General features: G+C 55.0%; 1 protein-coding gene and 1 pseudogene across 3 annotated transcripts in view; one reads left to right on the top strand and one right to left on the bottom strand.

Moving 5' to 3' along the window:
- CFAP46 (cilia and flagella associated protein 46) overlaps positions 1-20113 on the top strand; it is a 96450-nt gene that overhangs the window by 41820 nt on the left and 34517 nt on the right. For all 3 annotated transcript variants that reach the window (XM_043597948.1, XM_043597950.1, XM_043597947.1), the window contains 11 exons: positions 4007-4091; positions 6281-6419; positions 6755-6938; positions 10459-10618; positions 10918-11123; positions 12213-12353; positions 12976-13125; positions 15993-16141; positions 16929-17027; positions 17630-17762; positions 18515-18661. In XM_043597948.1, coding sequence (XP_043453883.1) covers positions 4007-4091; positions 6281-6419; positions 6755-6938; positions 10459-10618; positions 10918-11123; positions 12213-12353; positions 12976-13125; positions 15993-16141; positions 16929-17027; positions 17630-17762; positions 18515-18661 — 1593 coding nt within the window. The remainder of the gene's footprint in view (positions 1-4006; positions 4092-6280; positions 6420-6754; positions 6939-10458; positions 10619-10917; positions 11124-12212; positions 12354-12975; positions 13126-15992; positions 16142-16928; positions 17028-17629; positions 17763-18514; positions 18662-20113) is intronic.
- Positions 14074-14557, bottom strand: LOC122493406 (annotated as a pseudogene).

The following is a 20113-nucleotide window of genomic DNA, read 5'->3' as shown; positions in this document are numbered from 1 at the left end:
AAGCCAGAAGTACTTACTCTCTGGCACTTTACAGAAAAAATTTGCCCAGCCCGGGTCTAGACGTTTATAAAACTCACCTGAAGTTCAGTTCTTTCCAATGGGCTTTTTAAAAAGTTGTGATCAAATATACATAATATAATTACCATTTTAACCATGCAGAAGTATATAATTCAGTGACCTTGATTGTATTCCGTGTTTTATGGCCATCACCAGGGTCTGTGCCTGCAACTTTTTCATCATCCCCAACGAGAACTGTCCCCATGGAACAACAGCCCCACTCTCATCTCTATGAATGGGAAGACTCTAGGTTCCTCACTGAACAGGAATCACACAGCGTTTGTCCTTCTGTGTCCGGTTTATTTCACTCGGCATGGTGTCATCAAGGTTCATGTAGCAGGTGTCAGCATTTCCTTCTTTTTTATGACCGAACAGTACTCCGTTGTGTGGATGGACACCATTTTGTTTATCCACTCATCTGTTGCTGAGCATGATGGCTTCATCCTTTCCACTGTTGTGAATAGTGCGGCTACACACGAGTGTGCAAATATATTTATGTCCCTGCTGTCAGTTCTTTCGAGTCTACACCTAGGAGGAGAATTGCTGGGTTATATGGTACTTCTGTGTTTAACCTTTGAAGGAAATGCAAAGCTACTTTCCAAAGCAGCTGCTCCATTATGCATACCCACCAGCAGCGTTCCAATTTCTGCACATCCTGTCAACACTCATTGTTTCCGATTAAAAAAAAATTATACCCATCCCAGCAGGTGTGAAGAGATACCTCATTGTGATTTTGATTTGTATTTCCCCGATGACAAATGATTTTGAGCATCTTTTCATGTGCTTATTAGTTATCTGCATATTTTCTTTGGAGAAACGTCTGTTCAAGTCCTTTGCCCATTTTTGGATTTTTGTTGTTGTTGTTGTTGTTGTTGTTGTTGTTGTTGAATTGCAAGAGTTCTCTATATATTCTGGATATTAATTCTTTATCAAACATCAGATTTGCAGATTTTTTTCTCCCATTCATTTGGTTGCCTTTTCACTCCCTTAATGGTATCCTCTGACACACAAGATCTTAATCTTGACAAAGTTCAACTATATTTTTCTTTTTGCCTATGTTTTTGGTGTCACATCCATGGAGTCATTGCCAAATCCAATGTCATGAAGAGTTTTTCCAATGTTTTCTTTACGAGTTTTATAGATTTAGCTCCTATGTTTCAGGTTTCCCCCACCCTCCCTTTGAGTTAATTTTAGTATGTGGTGTAAGATAGGGGGACAGTTTTATTTCTTTGCCTGTGAAAGTCAAGTTTTCCCAGCACCATTTTTTTTTTAATGTTTATTTAGTTTAGAGAGAGACAGAGTATGAGCAGGGGAGGGGCAGAGAGAGAGGAAGACACAGAATCCGAAGCAGGCTCTGGGCTCCGAGCTGTCAGCACAGAGCCCGACACAGGGCTCGAACTCACGAACGGCGAGATCATGACCTGAGCCGAAGTCAGACACTTAACCGATTGAGCCACCCAGGTGCCCCACCCAGCACCAGTTGCTGAAGAGTGTTCGTTGCCCGTTGTATGATCTTCGTGTCTTTGTCAAAAGTCATTCACCATATATCTGAGAATTTATTTCTGGGCTCTCTGTTTTATTCCATTGGTCTATATGTCTGTCCTTGTGCCAGGATCACACTGATTCGATTCCTGTAGCTTTGTGGTAAATTTTGCAGTCAAGAATTGTGAGCCTTCCCACTTTATTAATCTTTTTTGAGGTTGTTTTGGCTACTTGGAGCTGCTTGCAATTCCACATGGATTTGAGGTTTGGCTTTTCCATTTCTTTGGAGAAGGGTGTTGGGATTTTGAGGGATTGTATTGAATCTATCGATCACTTTGGGTGCTATGGACAGGTTAACATTTTTCCATCCGTGAACAAGTGATGTCTTCCCATTCATACAGACCTTGTTCACTTTCTTTCAGCAAAACGTTTTCATAGTTTTCAACATATATGTCTTTCACCTCTTTGCAAGCATTTAATTCTCTTAGGTGATGGTATAAATGAAATTGCTTTTTGTCTCAGCTCAGGCGGCCATAACAAAATGCTGGATGCCTGGGGGGCTTAAACAGTGGAAATTTGTTTCTTACTCTTCTGGAGTCTGGAAGGAAGTCCAAGATCAGGGAGCCAGTAAGGCCAGGGCCTTGTCCCGTCTTGTATACATCTGCCTTCTTGCTCTCTCCTCCTTTGGGGGCGTGTAGAGATCAGCAAGGTCTCTGGTGTCTCATCTTATAAGGACACTAACACCATCGTGAGGACCCTACGTCATGACCTCATCTAATCCTAATCACCTCCCAAGAACCTCATCTCCAAATATCAGCGCACTGGGGATTAGGGCTTCTGCATGGGAATTTGGTAGAGGAGGGACACAGCTAAGTCCACAGCACTTCCTGGTTTTGTTTTCAGACTGATCACTGCGGGTACATAGAAAAACAACTGACTGTTGTATTGTTGTGTCCTGCAACTTTGCTGCATTCAGTTATTTGCTCTAGTGGTTTTCTTGGGGATTCTTTGGGATTTTCTATACCTAGGATCGTATCATCTGTGAATAGGGACAGTTTTACCTCTTCCTTTCCAGTTTGGCTGGCTTTTATCCTGTTTTCTGTCTATTACTCTGGCTAGAATGCCCAGTAAAATGCTGAAACTCCCTCATCTTTTTCCCGATTTTAGCAGGAAGCTTCAGGTTTTCACTGTTGAGCACAGCATCAGCTATGGGTTGTTCACAAATACCTTTTATATGTTGACCAATTTTCCTGTTACTCCTAGTTTTCTGAGATTTTGTGATGAAAAGTTGTTGGATTTTGTCAGATACCTTTTCTCCATCGGTTGAGATTATCGTGTGGTTTTTCTCCTTCATTCTGTTAATGTGCTGGATTAATTACACTGATCGGTCTTACGTGGAACCACCCTTGTATTCCTGGGAATACACGTGGTCGTGGTGAATCATATTTTCACTACGCTGTTGGATTTGATTGGTTAAGTTTTGTTGAGCATTTTTGCATCTATAGTCATAGAGTATTGTCTTGGTCTGTAATTTTCTTGTGATGTCTCTGTCTGGACTTGCTATCAAAGTAACGTTGGTGTCAGAATCGCGTCAGAATCGGCACGGAAGCATTTCCTCCTCTTCGGTTTTTGGAAGCTGAGGAGGGTTACTGCCAATTGTTCACATGTTTGGTAGAAGCCACCCATGAGCCTTGCGTCCAGGACTTGTCTTTTTTGGGAGATTTCTGATTACTGATTCAGTCTCTACTTGTTTAAGTTTGTTGACGTTTTCCATTTCTTATTGAGTTAGCTTGGGCAATTATGTGTTTTAAAGTATTTTTCCATTTCTTCTAGATCTAATTTGTCGGTATGCGCTAGGCCACAGCCTTCTCTTAGAATCCTTTTTATCTCTCCAAGGTCATAATAGTCCTACCTTCACATCTGATTTTATTTTTTTTTTATTTAAAAAAATGTTCTAACGTTTATTCTTGAGAGAGACAGAGAGAGAACGCGTGCACGCGCGCATGAGTCGGGGAGGGGCAAAGAGAGAGGGAGACGCAGAATCCGAAGTAGGCTCTAGGCTCCGAGCTGTCAGCACAGAGTCAGGCGTGGGGCTCAAACCCGTGAACCGTGAGATCATGACCTGAGCTGAAGTCGGACGCTTAACCGACTGAGCCACCCAGGCGCCCCTAGAAGTCTTTTCTAATGTGCTTTTGGTCCCACTGATTTCAAGCTCTGACACTGATTTGGATGTGTTGCGTCATTAAAAAGGGCGCGGGCTGCGTGAGGCAGTCCCTGTGCGTGTTCTCGTGTGCACTGGGGGGCCTTTCCTTAGGGGTGAGATGTGACTTCAGTGTTTGTGGTTTAGTAGTTCAGGAACTTGGCTTCCGTTTCTGTATTCAGATACTGAGGCAAATAAAAATCAAAATGGTGACAGAATAAATTGCACCTTTGCGATATCTGCACGGTTTCTTTGTTTTCACCTTAGGGAAAAGAAAAAACACTGCTTCTGCACCAGTGGCCTACAGCGGACTTCCAAAGCGGAGGGACTCCCGAAGGGCATTTTCTCCCAGGTTTGTAGGCACGAGACGCGGCCGCAGCACAGAGAAAGGGAGGTGCCGCGTGCTGTTATTCCTTGCACTAACGCACAGACCGCTTCATCACGACAGTAACGGCTCCTGTGTGACGGGCACAGAGTGCTGTTTGTGAACAACTTCCTGGAACCTGCACTTTGCGCGCAGGGAAACCGAAGCCCGGAAGGCCCCCTCGTCCGGCCCCTGGGTTCAGGGCAGGGCTCTGGGCGGGTGGCGGCCGTCTCTGTGGTGGCCGCCGGGGGGCCCAGCCTCTGGGTCACTCTGGCAGATAAGTCGTGGTCTTGTACTTCCAAAGCCAACGTAGAGACGGACTCCTGCAAAGCAAAAGCAAAACACAAACTGAACTTAGAACAGTAAGACCGTATTTAAGAATTCATGTTTAAAGAAAGAAAATGATGATTAACCGCTAAAACATCATCATTCCTGTTACCGTAAGGTCTCGGTGTGTACTGGGGGCATAAATGCTGTGGGCTGGGGCAGCGGGCCCCCTCCCCGAGTACTGCGGGTCTGTTGGGAGATAAAGTTGATTTAAGATAATGAGCAGACAGTAGGACCGTGTGTGACTGAAGAGTGAGTGGAGCACCACGCTCCAGACGGCAGCCCGGGCCGCGGATGGAGGCTCCTGGCGGAGTATGGCTTGGCGGGGGGGGGGGGGGGGGTTGTGCAGGCCCCGCCCACGCTGAACTCCACGCACGGAAATGATCAAATAGGTCAGTTTAGTAGTAGCGAAAAAGGCAGATTATAGGGGGAAGATCAGAAAGTAGGATTGAGCCAAGCAGGTGTTTCGTGGGAAGATTACTTCTTGAACTTTAAAGTGAGTCAGTGAGTAACTTCTGTGATACGCGGTCGTGTTGGTCAGGACGGGCTGTGCTGCGGGAACAGACTCACCGGAGCGCCCAGAGGCTTGACTCCGCACAGCACTTTCCTCCCTGGTGGCGACCCCACCCCGAGGCCCTGCCCGGAAGGACCTGTGGGGAAGGGGTGGAGCAGGAGGGGGCCCGGCGCACAGGCCCCCGACGACAGCTGCAGTACCTGAGGGGAGGGACTGGACCGGAGAAGCGGTGGACGGTCCAGAGCCGTGACGGTGACAGTGACCGTGAGGGCAGACCAGGGAGGATGTTGCTCCTTGGCACAGATCAAAGAAATGCAGAGCCAAGGGCAGGACCTGAGCCAGTCGGGACTCAAATGGCAGACCCTGGCGGTCCTCGCCGCCCCACTGTGAGGCCCCCGGGTTGATCGGGGTTGACCGGCTGACCCAGTCACGTGCCTGAGTCTACCTGCTCCTGGGTGTGGACGCAGGGACACCTGTGTCCTGAGATCCCGGCACTGGCGGTGCAGAGGCCACGCAGGTCCCGGGCAGTGTGTGCTGTGCTGGCCGTGTGGCCGTGTGTGTGGCCGGGTCCTTGGGCCTGCTCTCCCGGCTGCTCTGACATCCAAACAGGACAAGAAGGCTACACGGTCACTCATGTAAACTATTGCCGCTGAGGGCCCCGTACCCGCCACGGGGCCTCTGCTTACACGGGACAGGGGGCCGCTGAAGCTGGGCGGCGCAGTGGCACGTTTGGTGGCAAGGCAACAGGAAGGCGTGGTCTCCGTCCATCAGCCCGATGCCGCCACCTGCCGGGCCTGGCCAGCAGCCACGCCCGGCAGTGCGGGTCAGGGCTTTCCAGAAAGGATTCTTCTTCCCTCACGAGGTAGAAAAGTAACGGGAGTCCGACACCGAGACAGGGCTCGGGAAACGAAAAGTCTGAGCCAGCTCAGGTGTGGAGGGTGTGGAGGCCCGGCCGGGGAGGGGGCGGGGGCGCTCAGGAGGCACCCCTCGACGGTGAGCCACGCGGAGGCCGGAAGAGCAGTGGGGCAGCCTGGGGGACAGTGAGCCCCTCACGAGCCTCTTCGGCGCGGCTGGTCCTAAAGGACTGCTGTCGTGCGGCCCTGCCCCCCCTTCCCCCGCGACCGGACAGCTGTCGCGTTGGCCCGGGGGTCGTCGTCAGGCCCGTGGGGTCGCCGATGCGTGTGACAAACCGGGCGCACGCCGCCCTCAGGGACGTCCGCGGCTTCCGGGCTCTCACAGGGTGCCGGGAGCCCTCCCTGTGGCGCCCCGAGGCCCGCAGGTCGGGGCGGCCTGGAGCTGCCCCTTCTCGGAGCCCCGAGCACCTCTCCTGCCGCAGGTGCCGAGGACGACCTGACGCTGCGCGCCGCGCTCTACGGCCTGCTCTTCCACTGCCACGCGGACCGCGGCGACTGGGAGGGGGGCCTCAAGGTGCTGGACGAGGCTGTGCAGGTGCTGCCGAGGACAGCGCACCGCCTGTGAGCGCTCCCCCCTCCTGGGCACCCTGTCCCCACCCCCCGCCCCGCCCGGGCCCCCCCACCTGCATCTGCCCCCCTGCCCCACCCTCCCATCTCCACTGGACTCCATTTCCCCTCCAGGAATTCAACACAAGAAGGGAGGGGACTTAAAACACACAAGTCATGACAAAGGAAAACACAACACAAAAACCCCCAAGTAACTCGGGTTCCGTTTCGTTTTGTCTCTGTACGTAGGAAAATGGACAGATATTTCTTAGTTTTGGGTGCCTTCTATATATTTAATTGTTTCTCGTTCAGTTCAAGCATTAATTTCTCTCTTTTGCTTTTTTTTTAAGCCTGATTTTCAAACACATGGTCATCGTGAAGGCCAAACTTGGCCAGAATTTTACGATGGAAATACAGAAATTCAAAGATGAAAGTGAAGATTACTTGGCACACATGTGGCACCGTCTGGCCTTGAACTCCAGGAGTGTGCATGGCGAGCTGACCTGCTATCACAACGCCATCCAAGCCTTACAGGTCTGCCTGGGTGCTCGTGACGTCAGCCTCTCAGTTGTGGACGCGGGCCCGAGGAGGGAGGCCTGGGGAACCCCTGGCCCAGCGGAGGCGTGGGGCGCAGCCACAGGGAGGGGACGCGCCCTTCTCACGAGCGCAGGGGAGCAGGCAGACAGACCCCTGTCTTCCGTGGCACCTTCCAGCGTGGAGGGAGAGGCCCTGCGTGGGTGCAGCGCCCGCATTGCTGCCCCGGGGGACGGTTGTGGGGGAGGGAGTGAGGCCCGCAAAGAGGGGGTGCCCGAGGCCGGACCGGGCACAGAGGAGCAGGCTGTGTCGCCTTCTGCAATTCGGGGGGTCTCGGGCTCTCTCCCCACGACGAGAATCATGGCAGACATTCGTCTCCATGCACCTGGAGTGAAGCAGGGCAGGTTTGGGGAGGGGACGGTGCCTCCACGTGGCCCCACGGCAGGTGGGGGCTCTGCTGGGGGACAAAGCCGCCCCTCAGTCACGGCCCTGAGCTTGTCCTGAGGACACCACCAGCGCCAGGTAACTGACGGGGCTTTTCTGTTACTCGGAGTGTCTCTCATGGAGCAAATCCTGCCGTGAGATTTGTCGACGGAGCCAGGGGTGGTGTGTCCCTCGGGAAGGAGTTAACTGGGGACTGGTCAGGACGCTGCTCTGGGTCCAAACACAGGCTCTGGGTGGTCAGCGCTGAGCGGCCAGTGAAGAGGCTCCTGGGACCTAGGTCCCCACCGGGTTCAAAGGGACCAGGCAGTGTGGACCCCACCCTCCAGGGAAAGGCTTCCCCGGCACCAGGCTCCTTGCAAAGGCTGTCTGTCCCCACCGACCCCAAGTCCCCTCGTTCCTCGTTTCTGGTTTCTTGGGGTGCAAGGTGTATCTTCATGAACTCACAGGGTCACGTAGCCATCACTGCCATTGGTTTGAGGACGCTTCACCACCACCCAGAAAACCTGGCCCATTAGCGCCCGTCCCCTCACCCACCGCCGGCCAGCGGTCTGCTTTCTGTCTGTGTGGGTTTGTCCGTTTTGCATGTGTCGCACAAGATGTGTCCTTTGTGCCTGGTGTCTTTCATCTGGCGTAACGCGTCCGGGCTGTCTTGGGTTATGGCTGTGTCCGAGCTCCACCCTTTTCTCTGGCTGGTAAGGCTCCACTGTGTGCAGACGTTGTCAGGTAACGTTTTGTTGATGGGTGTGCGTGTTGTTTCCATGTTTAGCTCTCGTGAATGACGCTGCACGGACGCCCCGTTCGTGTCTCCCGGGCACAGACCTAGCAGTGTATGCAAGGTGCCCGGGGAGCTCTACTGGACCTTCCGAGGGGCGGTCACGGCTCTCCAGAGCTCTTTCCCACCAGCATCGGCGAGGGCCCCAGCGTGGCCGCACCCTGGCCCGCACCGCCCGCTGGCTTTCTGACCTAGTGTCCTGGGGGGGACGGTGCTGTCCCACTGTGGTTTGACTTGTGCTTCCCGGGTGACTCACACATGTGTGTATTTTCTTTTTCTTTCTTTTTTTTTAATGTTTATTTATCTATTTATTTTTAATGTTTATTTATTTTTGAGAGAGAGAGAACAAGCATGAGCGGGGGAGGGGCAGGGAGAGAGGGAGACAGAGGATCCAAAGCAGGCTCTGGGCTCTGTGCTGATAGCAGAGACCCTGATGCGGGGCTTTAACTCACAAACTGTGAGACTGTGACCTGAGCCGAAGTCAGATGTTTAACCAACTGAGCCCCCCAGGTGCCCCCCCTTTTTTAACGTTTATTTATTTTTTAGAGAGAGAGAAAGCAATGTATTTTCATGCATGTATTGGCCATTTGTCTATCTTTTTAGCCTGAAAAAAAATTTTTAATGTTTATTTACTTTTTGAGAGAGAGAGAGACAGAGACAGAGACAGAGGTGTGAGCGGGGGAGGGGCAGAGAGAGGGAGACACAGAATCCGAAGCAGCTCCGGGCTCCGAGCTGTCAGCACAGAGCCCGACGGGGGGGCTCGAACCCACGGACCGTGAGATCGTGACCTGAGCTGAAAAGTAGGGCGCTTAACCGACAGGTGCCCCTGTCTGTCTTTTTCAGAGAAATGTCTATTGAGATTCTTTGTCCATTTTTTAATTTAGTTGTTTGTCTTTTTATTGTTGAGTTGTAGGACTTCCTCATGTGTCCTGGGCACAACCTCTGATGAGATAGGAGATTCGTATATGCGTGTTGTCCTTTCAAGCGCTTTTCACTTTGTTGGTGATGCGTTTATAGCCCAAACGTTTGTAGTTTTGGTGAAGTCCGCTCTGTTTCTTTGGTTGCTTGTGTTTATGGACTGTGTCCCCGGAGCCGTCTCGGAGGCCAAGGTCACGAAGATCCACTCCTGTATTTGTTGTAACGGTGTCACTGTTTCAGCTCCCACATTCAAGTCTTCGATCCATTTTGAGTTGCACTTTGTGGCTGGTGTGAGCATGAGGGCGCCCCGTTTTCCCAACACCATTCGTTGAGAAGACGGTGTCCGTCATAAACCCCACCCAGGCTCTGGCCCCCCCCAGCTCCCTTGCAAAGCTCTTGCCAAGCCCCCAAGACCGCCGTGGGCACCCTGAGGTCCCCCCCTCCCCGACCTGCCCCTGCCCTGTCTGGCTTCCTTCTCTGGGCTCCCAGGTCCCCCCGCCTCCCAGCCCAGCCACCCCCCCCCCCCGCCACCGCCAACCACTTAGTGGGGAGAGGGCGGGACTCAGGGCTCCGATCCCTCCATCCACGACTCCCCTCCCACCCCCGCCAGTGATCTCAACCAGAGCCAAACCCCACCTCTACCCTGAGTCTCCTCACAACTTCGTGTCTGGCCTGGACCCCCCTCCAAGCTCACCTCCCATGACCCGTCGCCTGTCCCCCTCTGTCTTCTTGCGTGCGAGCCCCACACCCAGAATCAAACGCCTGCTCCTCGGCGCCACCCTCCTCTGTCCTGCCTTCCCCAGCCCGCGGATGGCGGCCCCCCCGGCCTGGGTGTCAGGCGAGGGCTGTGGGGTTGGGGCGAGCGTGTGGGGCCCTGTAGGTGGACCCGACATCAGTTGGGCTGTCTCTGCTCCGGGAGGGGTGGGAAGCGGCAGCCCTGTCCCTCGTGCAGTGAGTTTCGACTCACTTTGTGCGGGGTTCTGGGGCTGCATGCTGGACGGAACGGCCTCCTTCCCTGACCCCGGAGCCCTGGGTAACCACAGACCCGTCCAGAGAAAGCCTCGCATACACATTTGAATGAGTGCCCCGGGAGGCACAAAGCTGAGCACAGACTGAAGGCAGGCAGACTCAGGAGGGCCGGCGGGCGCCCGCAGCGGGGTGGGAAGGGGGCCGGGAGACTGCCCGGCTTTGGTCTCGTGACAAGACCATCAGCAACGGAAAGGTTGTGCACGAGTGTGGACGGCATTGGGTCCCATCAGAGGGTCCCGCGCCGCGAAGGTGGGTTGAGAGCCCTCCGCCCGCTTGCAGCGACGCGCTCAGTCCCAGCGTTTGGGACGCCGAGGAGTGAACACATACCCCTTCTGACCTTTTTGTTCAATCCCAAAGAAGCCAGAGAGTGACTGGCAAAAAGTAGAATACATCCTGGAATTCAGCGAGTGGCTGTATGACAAACAGTTTCCCATGGAGGACGTAACTTTCCACCTGACGTGGGCGATTCACATCCTGCTGGCGATGACACCTGCCAGGGACGCCCCTGAGCTGGCAGGTGAGGGTGGGCTCGGACGCCCCTCAGTGGTTATCTGCTCTGGTTCGCGGTCAGCTGCTCAGCGCGCAGGGCCGCACCCTCCCCGTGGCACCGGGGCGCTTGGGTGGGGGGCTCCCTCCTGCCTGGGACGGGCGTGTCCTCACGGCCCCCACCGGGACCTGCAGCCCCCAGCGGGCAGCCCTGTGGTCCGCTGGCTGGGGGAGGAGCCCTGGACGCCTGTGCCCCCAGGTGCCCTTCAGAAGGGCCCACGACATCCGATCGTGGACATGCTCGTGGCCGTGGGCACCCCTGTCTTGCAGAGGAACAGCTGCCCACTCAGACAGCCCCTGAAAGTCCAGTGTCCGAGGCTGCGGGGACAGTCTCCTTGGAGAAGCTTCGGAACGTGAGGCAGCTGGAGGCGCTGGCCCGCGCCTACATCCTGCTGGCCCTGATGGTGTCCCCGAGCGCGGCCAGCTACCAGGACTACTGCCTCATGGCCTACACGTTCCTCAAGCGCATCTGGCAGGTGAGGCACGAGGCTGCTCCCTTCTGGGTCCCCAGCTCTTGACGGGAGTCCGAGCCTCTCCCTGTAGCCCGTGGGCCTCACCTGCTCGAGAAACCCCTCAAGGAAGGCCCGCTCCAGTGGCCGAGGCCACTCGTCTCCGAAACCCACCCAGCACCCTTGTCCGTCCGCCCAGAAGTTCCCCGGCGGGGGTGCCCACAGCCCGTGCGAATGGAGCGGCCGGCTGGCCCATGTTTGCATCTCCCTGCCCCTCGGTGGCCCAGGCACAGCAATCCTGAGCTGCCCTGCTGCTGGGCTTCCAGAACCTTCTGTGCACGGCCTGTCCCTACCATCTCTTTACAGGGCCCCCCACCCAGGGAAGCTCTTGGAGCCTCTGGTTCTTGAGGACCTCCTGTGGGCAGTACCCCCCCCCCCCCCGCCCCTCAGAAACGTGCTGGGAACCTTGGCTGCGGGAAGGACGGGCGGGACTGGGAAGGCAGCTTCAAGATGCCCCAACCCACTGTCCCACCACCCATCAAACAAGGATTCTTTATGCTTCTTTTAGGAGAACTGCTAAAAGTTATGTGTGTTCTGTTTGTTTTATTTTTTTAATTTTTTTAATTTATTTTTGAGACAGAGAGAGAGCATGAGCAGGGGAGGGGCAGAGAGAGAGGGAGACACAGAATCCGAAGCAGGCTCCAGGCTCTGAGCTGTCAGCACAGAGCCTGACGCGGGCTGGAACCCACAAACCGCGAGATCGTGACCTGAGCTAAAGTCAGACGCTTAACCGACTGAGCCACCCAGGCTCCCCAAAGTTATGTGTGCTCTTAATTAGAGACATGAACTCACTTCATAGAGCTGACAAGCCCTCCTTGGAGGTCAGCCCCGTGTCCCCACCGCGCCCGCATCCTGGAGGCCAAATGTCCCACTCACCAAGGGATGCTGCGGTAACCCGTGCACAGGGCGGGCTCACCGACGTGGCCCTGGCACACGAGTGGCGTGAGGTCGCCACTCGGAGCGTTAGGACCACTGGCCGCCCTCAGATCTGAGCGTGTGCGGGGGCGTGTTCGCGGCTGTTCCTCATGTTGCAAACCTGGATTTCATTTCTCACAGGTTTCTTTGTTAACAGCAGGAAGGTCAATTTCAGAAAGCAGAATTCTAGCAGCAACAGCTAGCTCACATTTGCTACTGCCTAAAAAGAAGGAGAAGAGGAAGGAGGAGGAGGACAGGGAGAAGGGCAAAGACCCCAAGCAGGTACCTGACAGTGGGGCTCCAGGCCACCGACTGGGGCCACGCAAGAGGGCCTGGACCGGACTGCCGGTCCCCCCGGGCTGCCGGGCCGTCGCCCCCCCCCCGCCCCCCGGCAGAGGGTGTGCGGGTGGGAGGGCAGCCCTCTGGAGGAGTGGGAAGACAGCTTCCTCGTCACGTGGGGCCCCACCTCGCTCGCGTGGCAGTCCTGTCCGACTGCCCCCCGGGGCGGGCGCTCCCCCTGGACTCCGGCCCCACGTCCTCCGTGCTCGCCTTTACGCGGCGCTGGCCGGGCCTGGACGTGCCGGTGGTGGGGTCACCGCGAGCCGGGGTGCCTCCGGGTAGACTCTGTCGGGCGAGGGGAGAGAGCACCGTCTTCGTGCCCTCGGGAGTGACGTCAGAGCGGGTTTTGCTGTGAAACCGAGCGTGGCTCTGGTGTGGCTCACAGCCCGGGCGCGGACCCCAGGGAGGACAGACGTGTGCAGGGGTGCTCTCGGGGCGGGGCGGGGGGGCGGGTCCGGGCGGCGCCCCGCCCCCAAGGGCGCTGGGGCGCGCTGCCTTCCCAAGGCTCACCGCCCGTCTGCTCGAGCTCAGCTTCCAAAGCGAGTGCGCCGTCCCCGCTTTCCAGCTCCCAACCGCGGTTCCTGGCAAGCGGCTTGAGGACTTACCGGCCAGCACGGAGGAGTGGGCTTCCTACTCCTGCCCCGAGGAAGCGATATCTGTATTTAAGCAAGACAAAAGCGACTTTGCCGTCAACGCGTCAAGCATCCAGAAGCCGGTGAGTTGACTCAAAGAAGTGGTGTGGGCCGTGGCCACGCGCCCGCCAGCCTGCGTTCCCGAACCGTCTCCCCGAGCTGGAGCCTCCCTGTCGTGAAGTACGCCCAGTAGGGGGGCGGGGACAAGGCCTGGGCCCGCGAGGTGCCGAGGAGACACCTGTGGGTCGCCGCCCAGGCCAAGGCGCGGAGCAGGTCAGGCCCGGGAACCGTCCCCAGGAACGCGCTCCCGGCCGCCGCTCTCCCCAGACGGCCGCCGGTGTCCGCGGGAAGCACTTCCTTCCTTTCGCCACGCACCCCCCCCCCCCACCCGCCAGGAGCACCCCAAACACGCCAACGCAGCTGCGTGTCGGGGTCTGTGGCCGCCGTGGCCGTGGCGGTCGGCACAGGCCGGGTGGCAGCAGCTTCCGACGTGTCTCCTCTCGGCTGTGGAGCCCAGGCGTCCAGAGTTCGTCTGGCCCGGCCCGAGTCAGGGCGTCAGCGGGGCCACCTTCCCTGCGGGGCTCTAGGGGAGGGACTCCCTGCCTCGCCCAGCTCTCGGGGTCCCGGCGTCTCTGGGTCAGGGCCGTGTCCCACCCCCCCCCCCCCCCACCCGTCTCTGTCTCCGACCTCAGGGTCCTCTCCTCCGTGTCACGTCCCTCCCTGCTTCCCTCTTACGATGACCGGTGGGGTGACGCCTAGGGCCCCCCTGCCTAACCACGAGCATCTCTCCTTCTCAGGACTTTTTTTTCTTTTAAGTCTGGTACATGGTAATGCACCATTTCAGTTATTTTGTCCATTAATAACTAACATTTGAGAACATTTATAATATTAATGGAGCTTAATCTAAGGGAAGTTCAACTTTTTTACATTTCAGTGTTGGGTATTAATTAAGAGAAAGAGTAAAAATAATTACGGTCAAAATTATTACGTCAAAAATATGATAAATGCTTGGTGTTAAGTCTACATACGATTCAGTTTTTGGCATCGGGTTCTTCGGCTGCGAGAAAGAACATTCGGTTTACATCATCAAGGGAATATTCCTTAATGCTGGGATGGGCTCTTGGTATCTCTTCTGCTGTTGACTCTTAGCAGAGTTCTCTGATTGTATGAATGGGGTTGAGTGGAGAGGTACTGATCGTGTCTATTCCAAATAGGAGTACATACGTGATCACTGTCGTGACAAGGAGGCAGGCAGGCAATGCGACCTCTCTATATTTTTGAGGCCAGTAGGCTAAGCCTAAGGAGTTTAGCCGAGACTTAGGAAGAAAAGCCCATACAAGATAGAGTATGAAGCCAAATTGGGAGCTTAAGAAAAGAACAAAGCCGTAGTCGCCCTTTCTGGCAATGGGGGCAGTGAATTTTCCACCATTTTCCCTGTGGCTTTAGACAACCTTTCTGACCTGGGACGCCAGAGCACAGGGTCAGCCAGAATGTTCCTTTCACCACCAGAGAAGATCCCCCCTACACACACCTTTTATTTTAACTATTCTTGGGGAGCATTTATATAAGATTATTTGTTATTTCTTCCTTAAATTTGGTAGAATTCCCTGGTGAAAACCTTTAGGCCTATTCTATAAGGGAAGGTCATAAATTATGAATATGGTTTATTTCATGGTTATACAGATCTTCAGATTTTCTGTTTCTTCTTACAATTTGATGCATTGTGTTTTTCTAGGACATTTTCACTTAATATAAAATTTCAGATGTATTGGCATAATGTTGTTCTTAATATCCTTTTATTATCTTTTAGTGACTGTAGGCTCTGTAGGGATTTCTGTGTCTTCCCACCCCTCTTTCCTGATCAACCTCACCAGGACTTACAATTAGTAGTCTCTCAAAGAACCACACGTTTTCCAGGCCACCCAAAGACCACTGGATTTCAATGAAGTTCCTGAAGGGGCTGCTTTACTTCTAGATCACCCTTAACTGTAAGGTGCAGCCCTTTGGGAACCAGCCGGGACATGTAGCTTTCAGTGGGCCCTCAACTCCAGTTTTTTGCCTCCACCCTACAAAAAAAAAAAATCAGAAGCATCATTCAGCCTCCCAGCTTCCTCTTGAATCAGCAGACATGCCCAGGACAAATGTACCCCAATACGTGAGGCTAATTTCTCTGGATACCCATCGTCTTCCAGGTCTCGGCCCAGTGATTTTTCCCAGCATTTCCCAGTTTTCAGTGCTTTTAGTGCGTTTTAAAAATAGTTCATCCAACTTCTCTAATTTTATCAAACCTAGTTCATCTTTGTAAGTATTAGTTCTTCTCGATCTATATTCAATTTTAAAGCAGGTATTTGTGTTCCTAAAGAAAGTCTGTTTTTAATGGATCAGTAGTTTTTAGTGGAAGAAATCTAACAAAAACATTAATTTGAGTAAATATGTAAATGGATTGTTTCTTTGTTTTTAAAGTTTACTTATTTATTTTGAGAGAGAGAGCACAAGTGGGGGAGGGACAAAGAGAGGGAGGGAGATGGAGAATTCCAAGCAGGCTCCATACTGTCAGCACAGAGCCCGGTGTGGGGTTCAAATTCATGAACTGTGAGATTGTGAATTGAGCTGAAATCCAGAGTCAGCCGCTCAACCAACTGAGCCACCCAGGCACCTCATAAATGGATTGTTTCTTGTGAGGACCTTTAACTATACTTGGATGTTGAAGATTGTGGGTGATTTCACATGACAAGATAAAAGTTATCAGTGAAGGAGAGGAGAAAAGCACATCATTCATTCATTCATTCATTCATTCGTTGTTCAACAAACACTGTTGAACACCTGCTGTGTGCTTAGAGCTGTGCTTGGAATGGAGAAGGATAGAGGTTTTTGTAGAAAGACCCTAGAAGCTAGTGGTCTAACCTTCCTCCCTTCTTTGACCTTACATGTTTGTTGTGTGTTTATGTAGACATACAGTTTATATTATCTGGACCACTTGGTCAAAGCCCTGCAGAAGATGTCCCTTTACGAGCTCACCATCCCACTCCTGCAATTGGGCGTACTAATTGCAGCCTCCGTGGTAGACAGCAAGAGCCTCAAAGATCTGTACCATCTTCGGTCAGTATAGCTGTTTTATTTTCAGGGAAACTGGGGAGCATTTAGGTGGCTAAAATGAAAATTTCCCCGAAGCAATATAAAAGCAAACAGCGTTTTCATATATTAATTCTGTCGTCAACTATTTCTATAAATAATAGTGCCTATGATTTGTAAAACCAAATCAATCAATATATTTGAACATAAAATAGTAATTTTATTTTACAATTTCCACCTGGTCTTTAAGAGAAGATCATTGTTCTAAGGAAATGCACACTGAAGTGTTAGAATAAAGGGCCACTGTGCCTGTAGCCGACACTCAAATCATCCAGAAAAAAATATAGGGTGTTGGGGGAGGAAGAGAAAACGGTAAAGCAAATGTGGTGAAGTGTTCACACTGAAGGAATCTGGGCGAGGGGCATATAGTAATTATGGTATTTGTGCCGCAAGCTTGACATCATTTCAAAATACAACCATTTTACACCAGAATCAAAGTGGAGCCTCTCTCCTTGAGGGGGAGGTGGTCAGAGCCCCAGCCACTGTGCCGGAGTTTTACCTCTGAAGGTGACCCTGAGACCATAAGTAGGTATTGAGTAAAATACATGAATGAGTATTAAAATTTTCTCTGCCTGAAATTTGGTAGAGTCACCTGTGTAATTTTGCTTGGGTTTAAACATTATTGAAAACCTCACTAAATTATACGTTTCTTTTTCCGTTTACCAATTTTTATCAGGTCCCAGTACAGCCTGACTCTGATCTACCAGGTCCTGTGTGACCCCATTAACTCTCCTTATTGCCCCCCTGCCCCTAGACTTGCCCTAGTCTGTTCCGATTTGAAGTTGCAAGAAGCAGCGACTTACCATGAAGAGGTGGTCGGGCAAACATACCTTTGCGACATGGAGCAGGCCAGGTACGGCGCCTCCCCCGGCTGTTAGGTCTCCTGTCGGCGGGACACGCTCCCCTGTCCAGAAGGGACGATTTGGCCAACCTGGGGCTGCTCTCGGCTGAGTCCCCTCCAGCCCCAGGCCCCATCCTTCATCACAGCCGGACGGTGGGCTGTGGGGAGACCCTCGGCCTTGGAGGCTGTGCCTGGGGGGGTGCAGATCTGTGCCTGGGGTCAGTGCCTGGGGTGGGGGCTGTGCCTGGGGGGATGCAGATCTGTGCCTGGGGTCAGTGCCTGGGGTGGGGGCTGTCCTGGGGGGGTGCAGATCTGTGCCTGGGGTCAGTGCCTGGGGTGGGGGCTGTGCCTGGGGGGGTGCAGATCTGTGCCTGGGGTCAGTGCCTGGAGTGGGGGCTGTGCCTGGGGGGGGGGTGCAGATCTGTGCCTGGGGTCAGTGCCTGGGGTGGGGGCTGTGCCTGGGGGCAGTCATGGGCATTTTCTATTACCTGTAATCTCGGTCTTCCTGTAGCTATTTTCATTTGTATTTCTTGACGACCAATGAAGTTGGACATTTTCAGGTATTTCTTGGCCATCATATTTCTTTGGCATATTAGTTGTGTTACTTATGTTAGCTGCAGAAAAGAAATCGCCTTGAGAAAGGAGAAAAACAAGGAACTGCTCTCCGAAGAAAGTCTGACGACGGTGCCTGAGCCTGTAACTGCGGTCCAGAAAGCAGAGACAAAGCCGCTCATAGCGAAGGATACGGTACCCACTCTGCCCGCAGCACCGTGTTCCTGGCTGGGCAGGGACGGTGCTGAGGCTGCAGCCCCAGCCACTGGCCAGGACCTGCCGTGACTGCGTTGCGCCCAAACCCTCCTGCTGGGTTTCCCGTGTCCCCTCCCTGTGGGTCCCGGACGTCTCCGGGGAAGACGGGGCTACAGACCGCCATGGAGTGCTCCCCCCAGGGGCCTGGGCAGGACTCAGAGAAGACAGGCTGGGGGCGGCACAGAGGGCCCACCAAGAAGGGCAGTGGAGGCCCGGGCAGCTAGAGAGGGGGCCCCGGAAGTCTGACCACCAAGCAGCTCTCCCTCCACGCAGTGGGCACACTTTGGGCGGTCTTGCCCCCGAAGGAAAGTAACCGTCCAGGCCACCATGCTCGGGACACCGCTCCATACTTGAGACTCCGTTTGTGAGCCCCCAGAGTCAACCGTTTGGGACACTTGGTAGGAACGTGCCAGGAGCCCAGGTGTCTTGCTGAATTCAGGGGCTCAGTGACCCCTCCCGTGCTGGTGTGGGTGCTGTGTGGTACAGGACAGCAGGGCCACGGAGCACGGAGCTCGGGCAGGAGCAGGGGCCACCTGGTGCTGGGCGTGCTGGGCGTGCTGGGCGTGAGGCAGCCGGTCAGAAGACACAGGCCCCGGGAGACTGCACGCAGTGGAGACAGGGGGCCCAGCCCGGCGAAGCGGATCCTCCTGGCGTGGAGCCGCGGGGGCACACGTGCCTACCATGCCTTGCAGATCTTGAAGATAAACGGAGAGACTGGGACTGGGCTGGAGGGGACGTCCTTTCCCCTTCTGTGGACCCTCAAGGCGGAAGTTCTGCTGGAGGTGGATCTGTACCAGCCTGCGAGGCTGCTGCTGTCGGAGGCCTACCTGGCCTTCCAGGTGAGAGGCCGCCCTGCCCGCGGGGACATGCGCCCTCTGCTGGGAAGCCAGCCTGCTGCTTGCCATTCTGGAACGCCCATCTTAGACTTGTATCTGAGTCTCTGCCCTTTGCCTGACGTTCCTCTGGTTTCCTTGCCTTCTGTACACAGAGTTTGCTAACATCCCTGCTTCCCTTGGCTGCCGTGGGCCTGATTCCACGGCCGCTTTCTCTTGGATGGTAGGGCTCCTAGCGGGCCGTTCAGCATTGCGTTTCCTGCCGTTGTGTGTGGAGGCTGAGAGCCTGGAGGCCCGGGCTGAGCCCCCCGCCCATGAGTTCTGTCCTGTCTCCCCAGGTGTGGGCCCTGCAGGTGTCTGGGGCCTCTCCAGGGCCTCCCTGGAAGCCTGGCGTTTTCCGAGCCCCCTTGGAAAGGCTAGCACTCGGGCCTGGCTGTTCAGATCTTTGCTCGGCTCCTTAGGCCCCACTACTCCGTCCGCTGGGCTTCTTGAACCTGCTCTGTCCTCGAGCACAGATCTTTGGTCCTCCTGGTGTCCCCCATGAGTGGCCCTTCTAGTGCCTGGAGGCCCCAAGCCCAGCCTCCCCTCCCACGCTGGGCCCTTGCTTTTCTCCTGGGCTGTGTCCCCATGAGCATGGATGCCCACGTGTGCTCCCCTCCTCGGAGATCGTGGCCCTCCAACGCCTGCGGATGGGTGGTTCTACCTGCGTCCGGCTCTGAGAACTGTGTCCACTGGGGAACCAGGCAAAGCTACAGAGCCAGACAGGTGGTCAGAGACAGAGAAGTCCCCGATAAAGGCACAAAACTTCAAGGCGTGGGAGGTTCAGGCAGTGGGGACAGGCGTGCGGGTCTCGGCCAGCAGGAGAGCTGTGTGCAGGCCTGGTGGCCGGATAGGCGCGTGCGGTCCAGACTCCAGGGCCAGGAGGGGTGCGAGGGGTGGGGCCCGAGAGGCCGGAGCACCCTGCTGGCCACGGCCTCTTCTGAGAGCCCCTGGGGCAGAGTCAGTCCCCAGGGCGTGGCTGGGCCACCTTTGCCGCCTCCAGATGCCACCCCGCCCCTCCTGAACCTGACACGGGTCACACGTGCCCACGGGTCTTTCCCTCCCGGCCATCCACTGCCCTGAGCCACCCACCCCATGGCCGCGCCTCTGTGGGGCCATAGCAGTCACAGCCTGGTGACATGTCCATGGGGTGTCTGCAGGTACGGGCCCCGCTTCCGTCCACGGCAACCCGCCATCAGCCTCTTTGCCGTGGCTCCACCGGCCAGCACCCCCCCCACCCCCCACACGTCCGCCTCCCGTAGGCACCTCGTCGCCCTCCCCGCCTCCAGCCTGTATTTGCCGTCCAGAGCCCCGGCTCTTGGGACAGCAGGCCCCAGGCCCACCGGGCCCTCGGTCTCTTTGGGCTACGTGCCAGCTGCCCTGTCCGGGGCCACCTCGGACTGCCGCCGTTCCGGCCTG

The sequence above is a fragment of the Prionailurus bengalensis genome, chromosome D2 (genome assembly GCF_016509475.1).
Source record: "Prionailurus bengalensis isolate Pbe53 chromosome D2, Fcat_Pben_1.1_paternal_pri, whole genome shotgun sequence".
NCBI lineage: Eukaryota > Metazoa > Chordata > Mammalia > Carnivora > Felidae > Prionailurus > Prionailurus bengalensis.
This window is presented reverse-complemented; position numbering and strand designations above follow the sequence as displayed.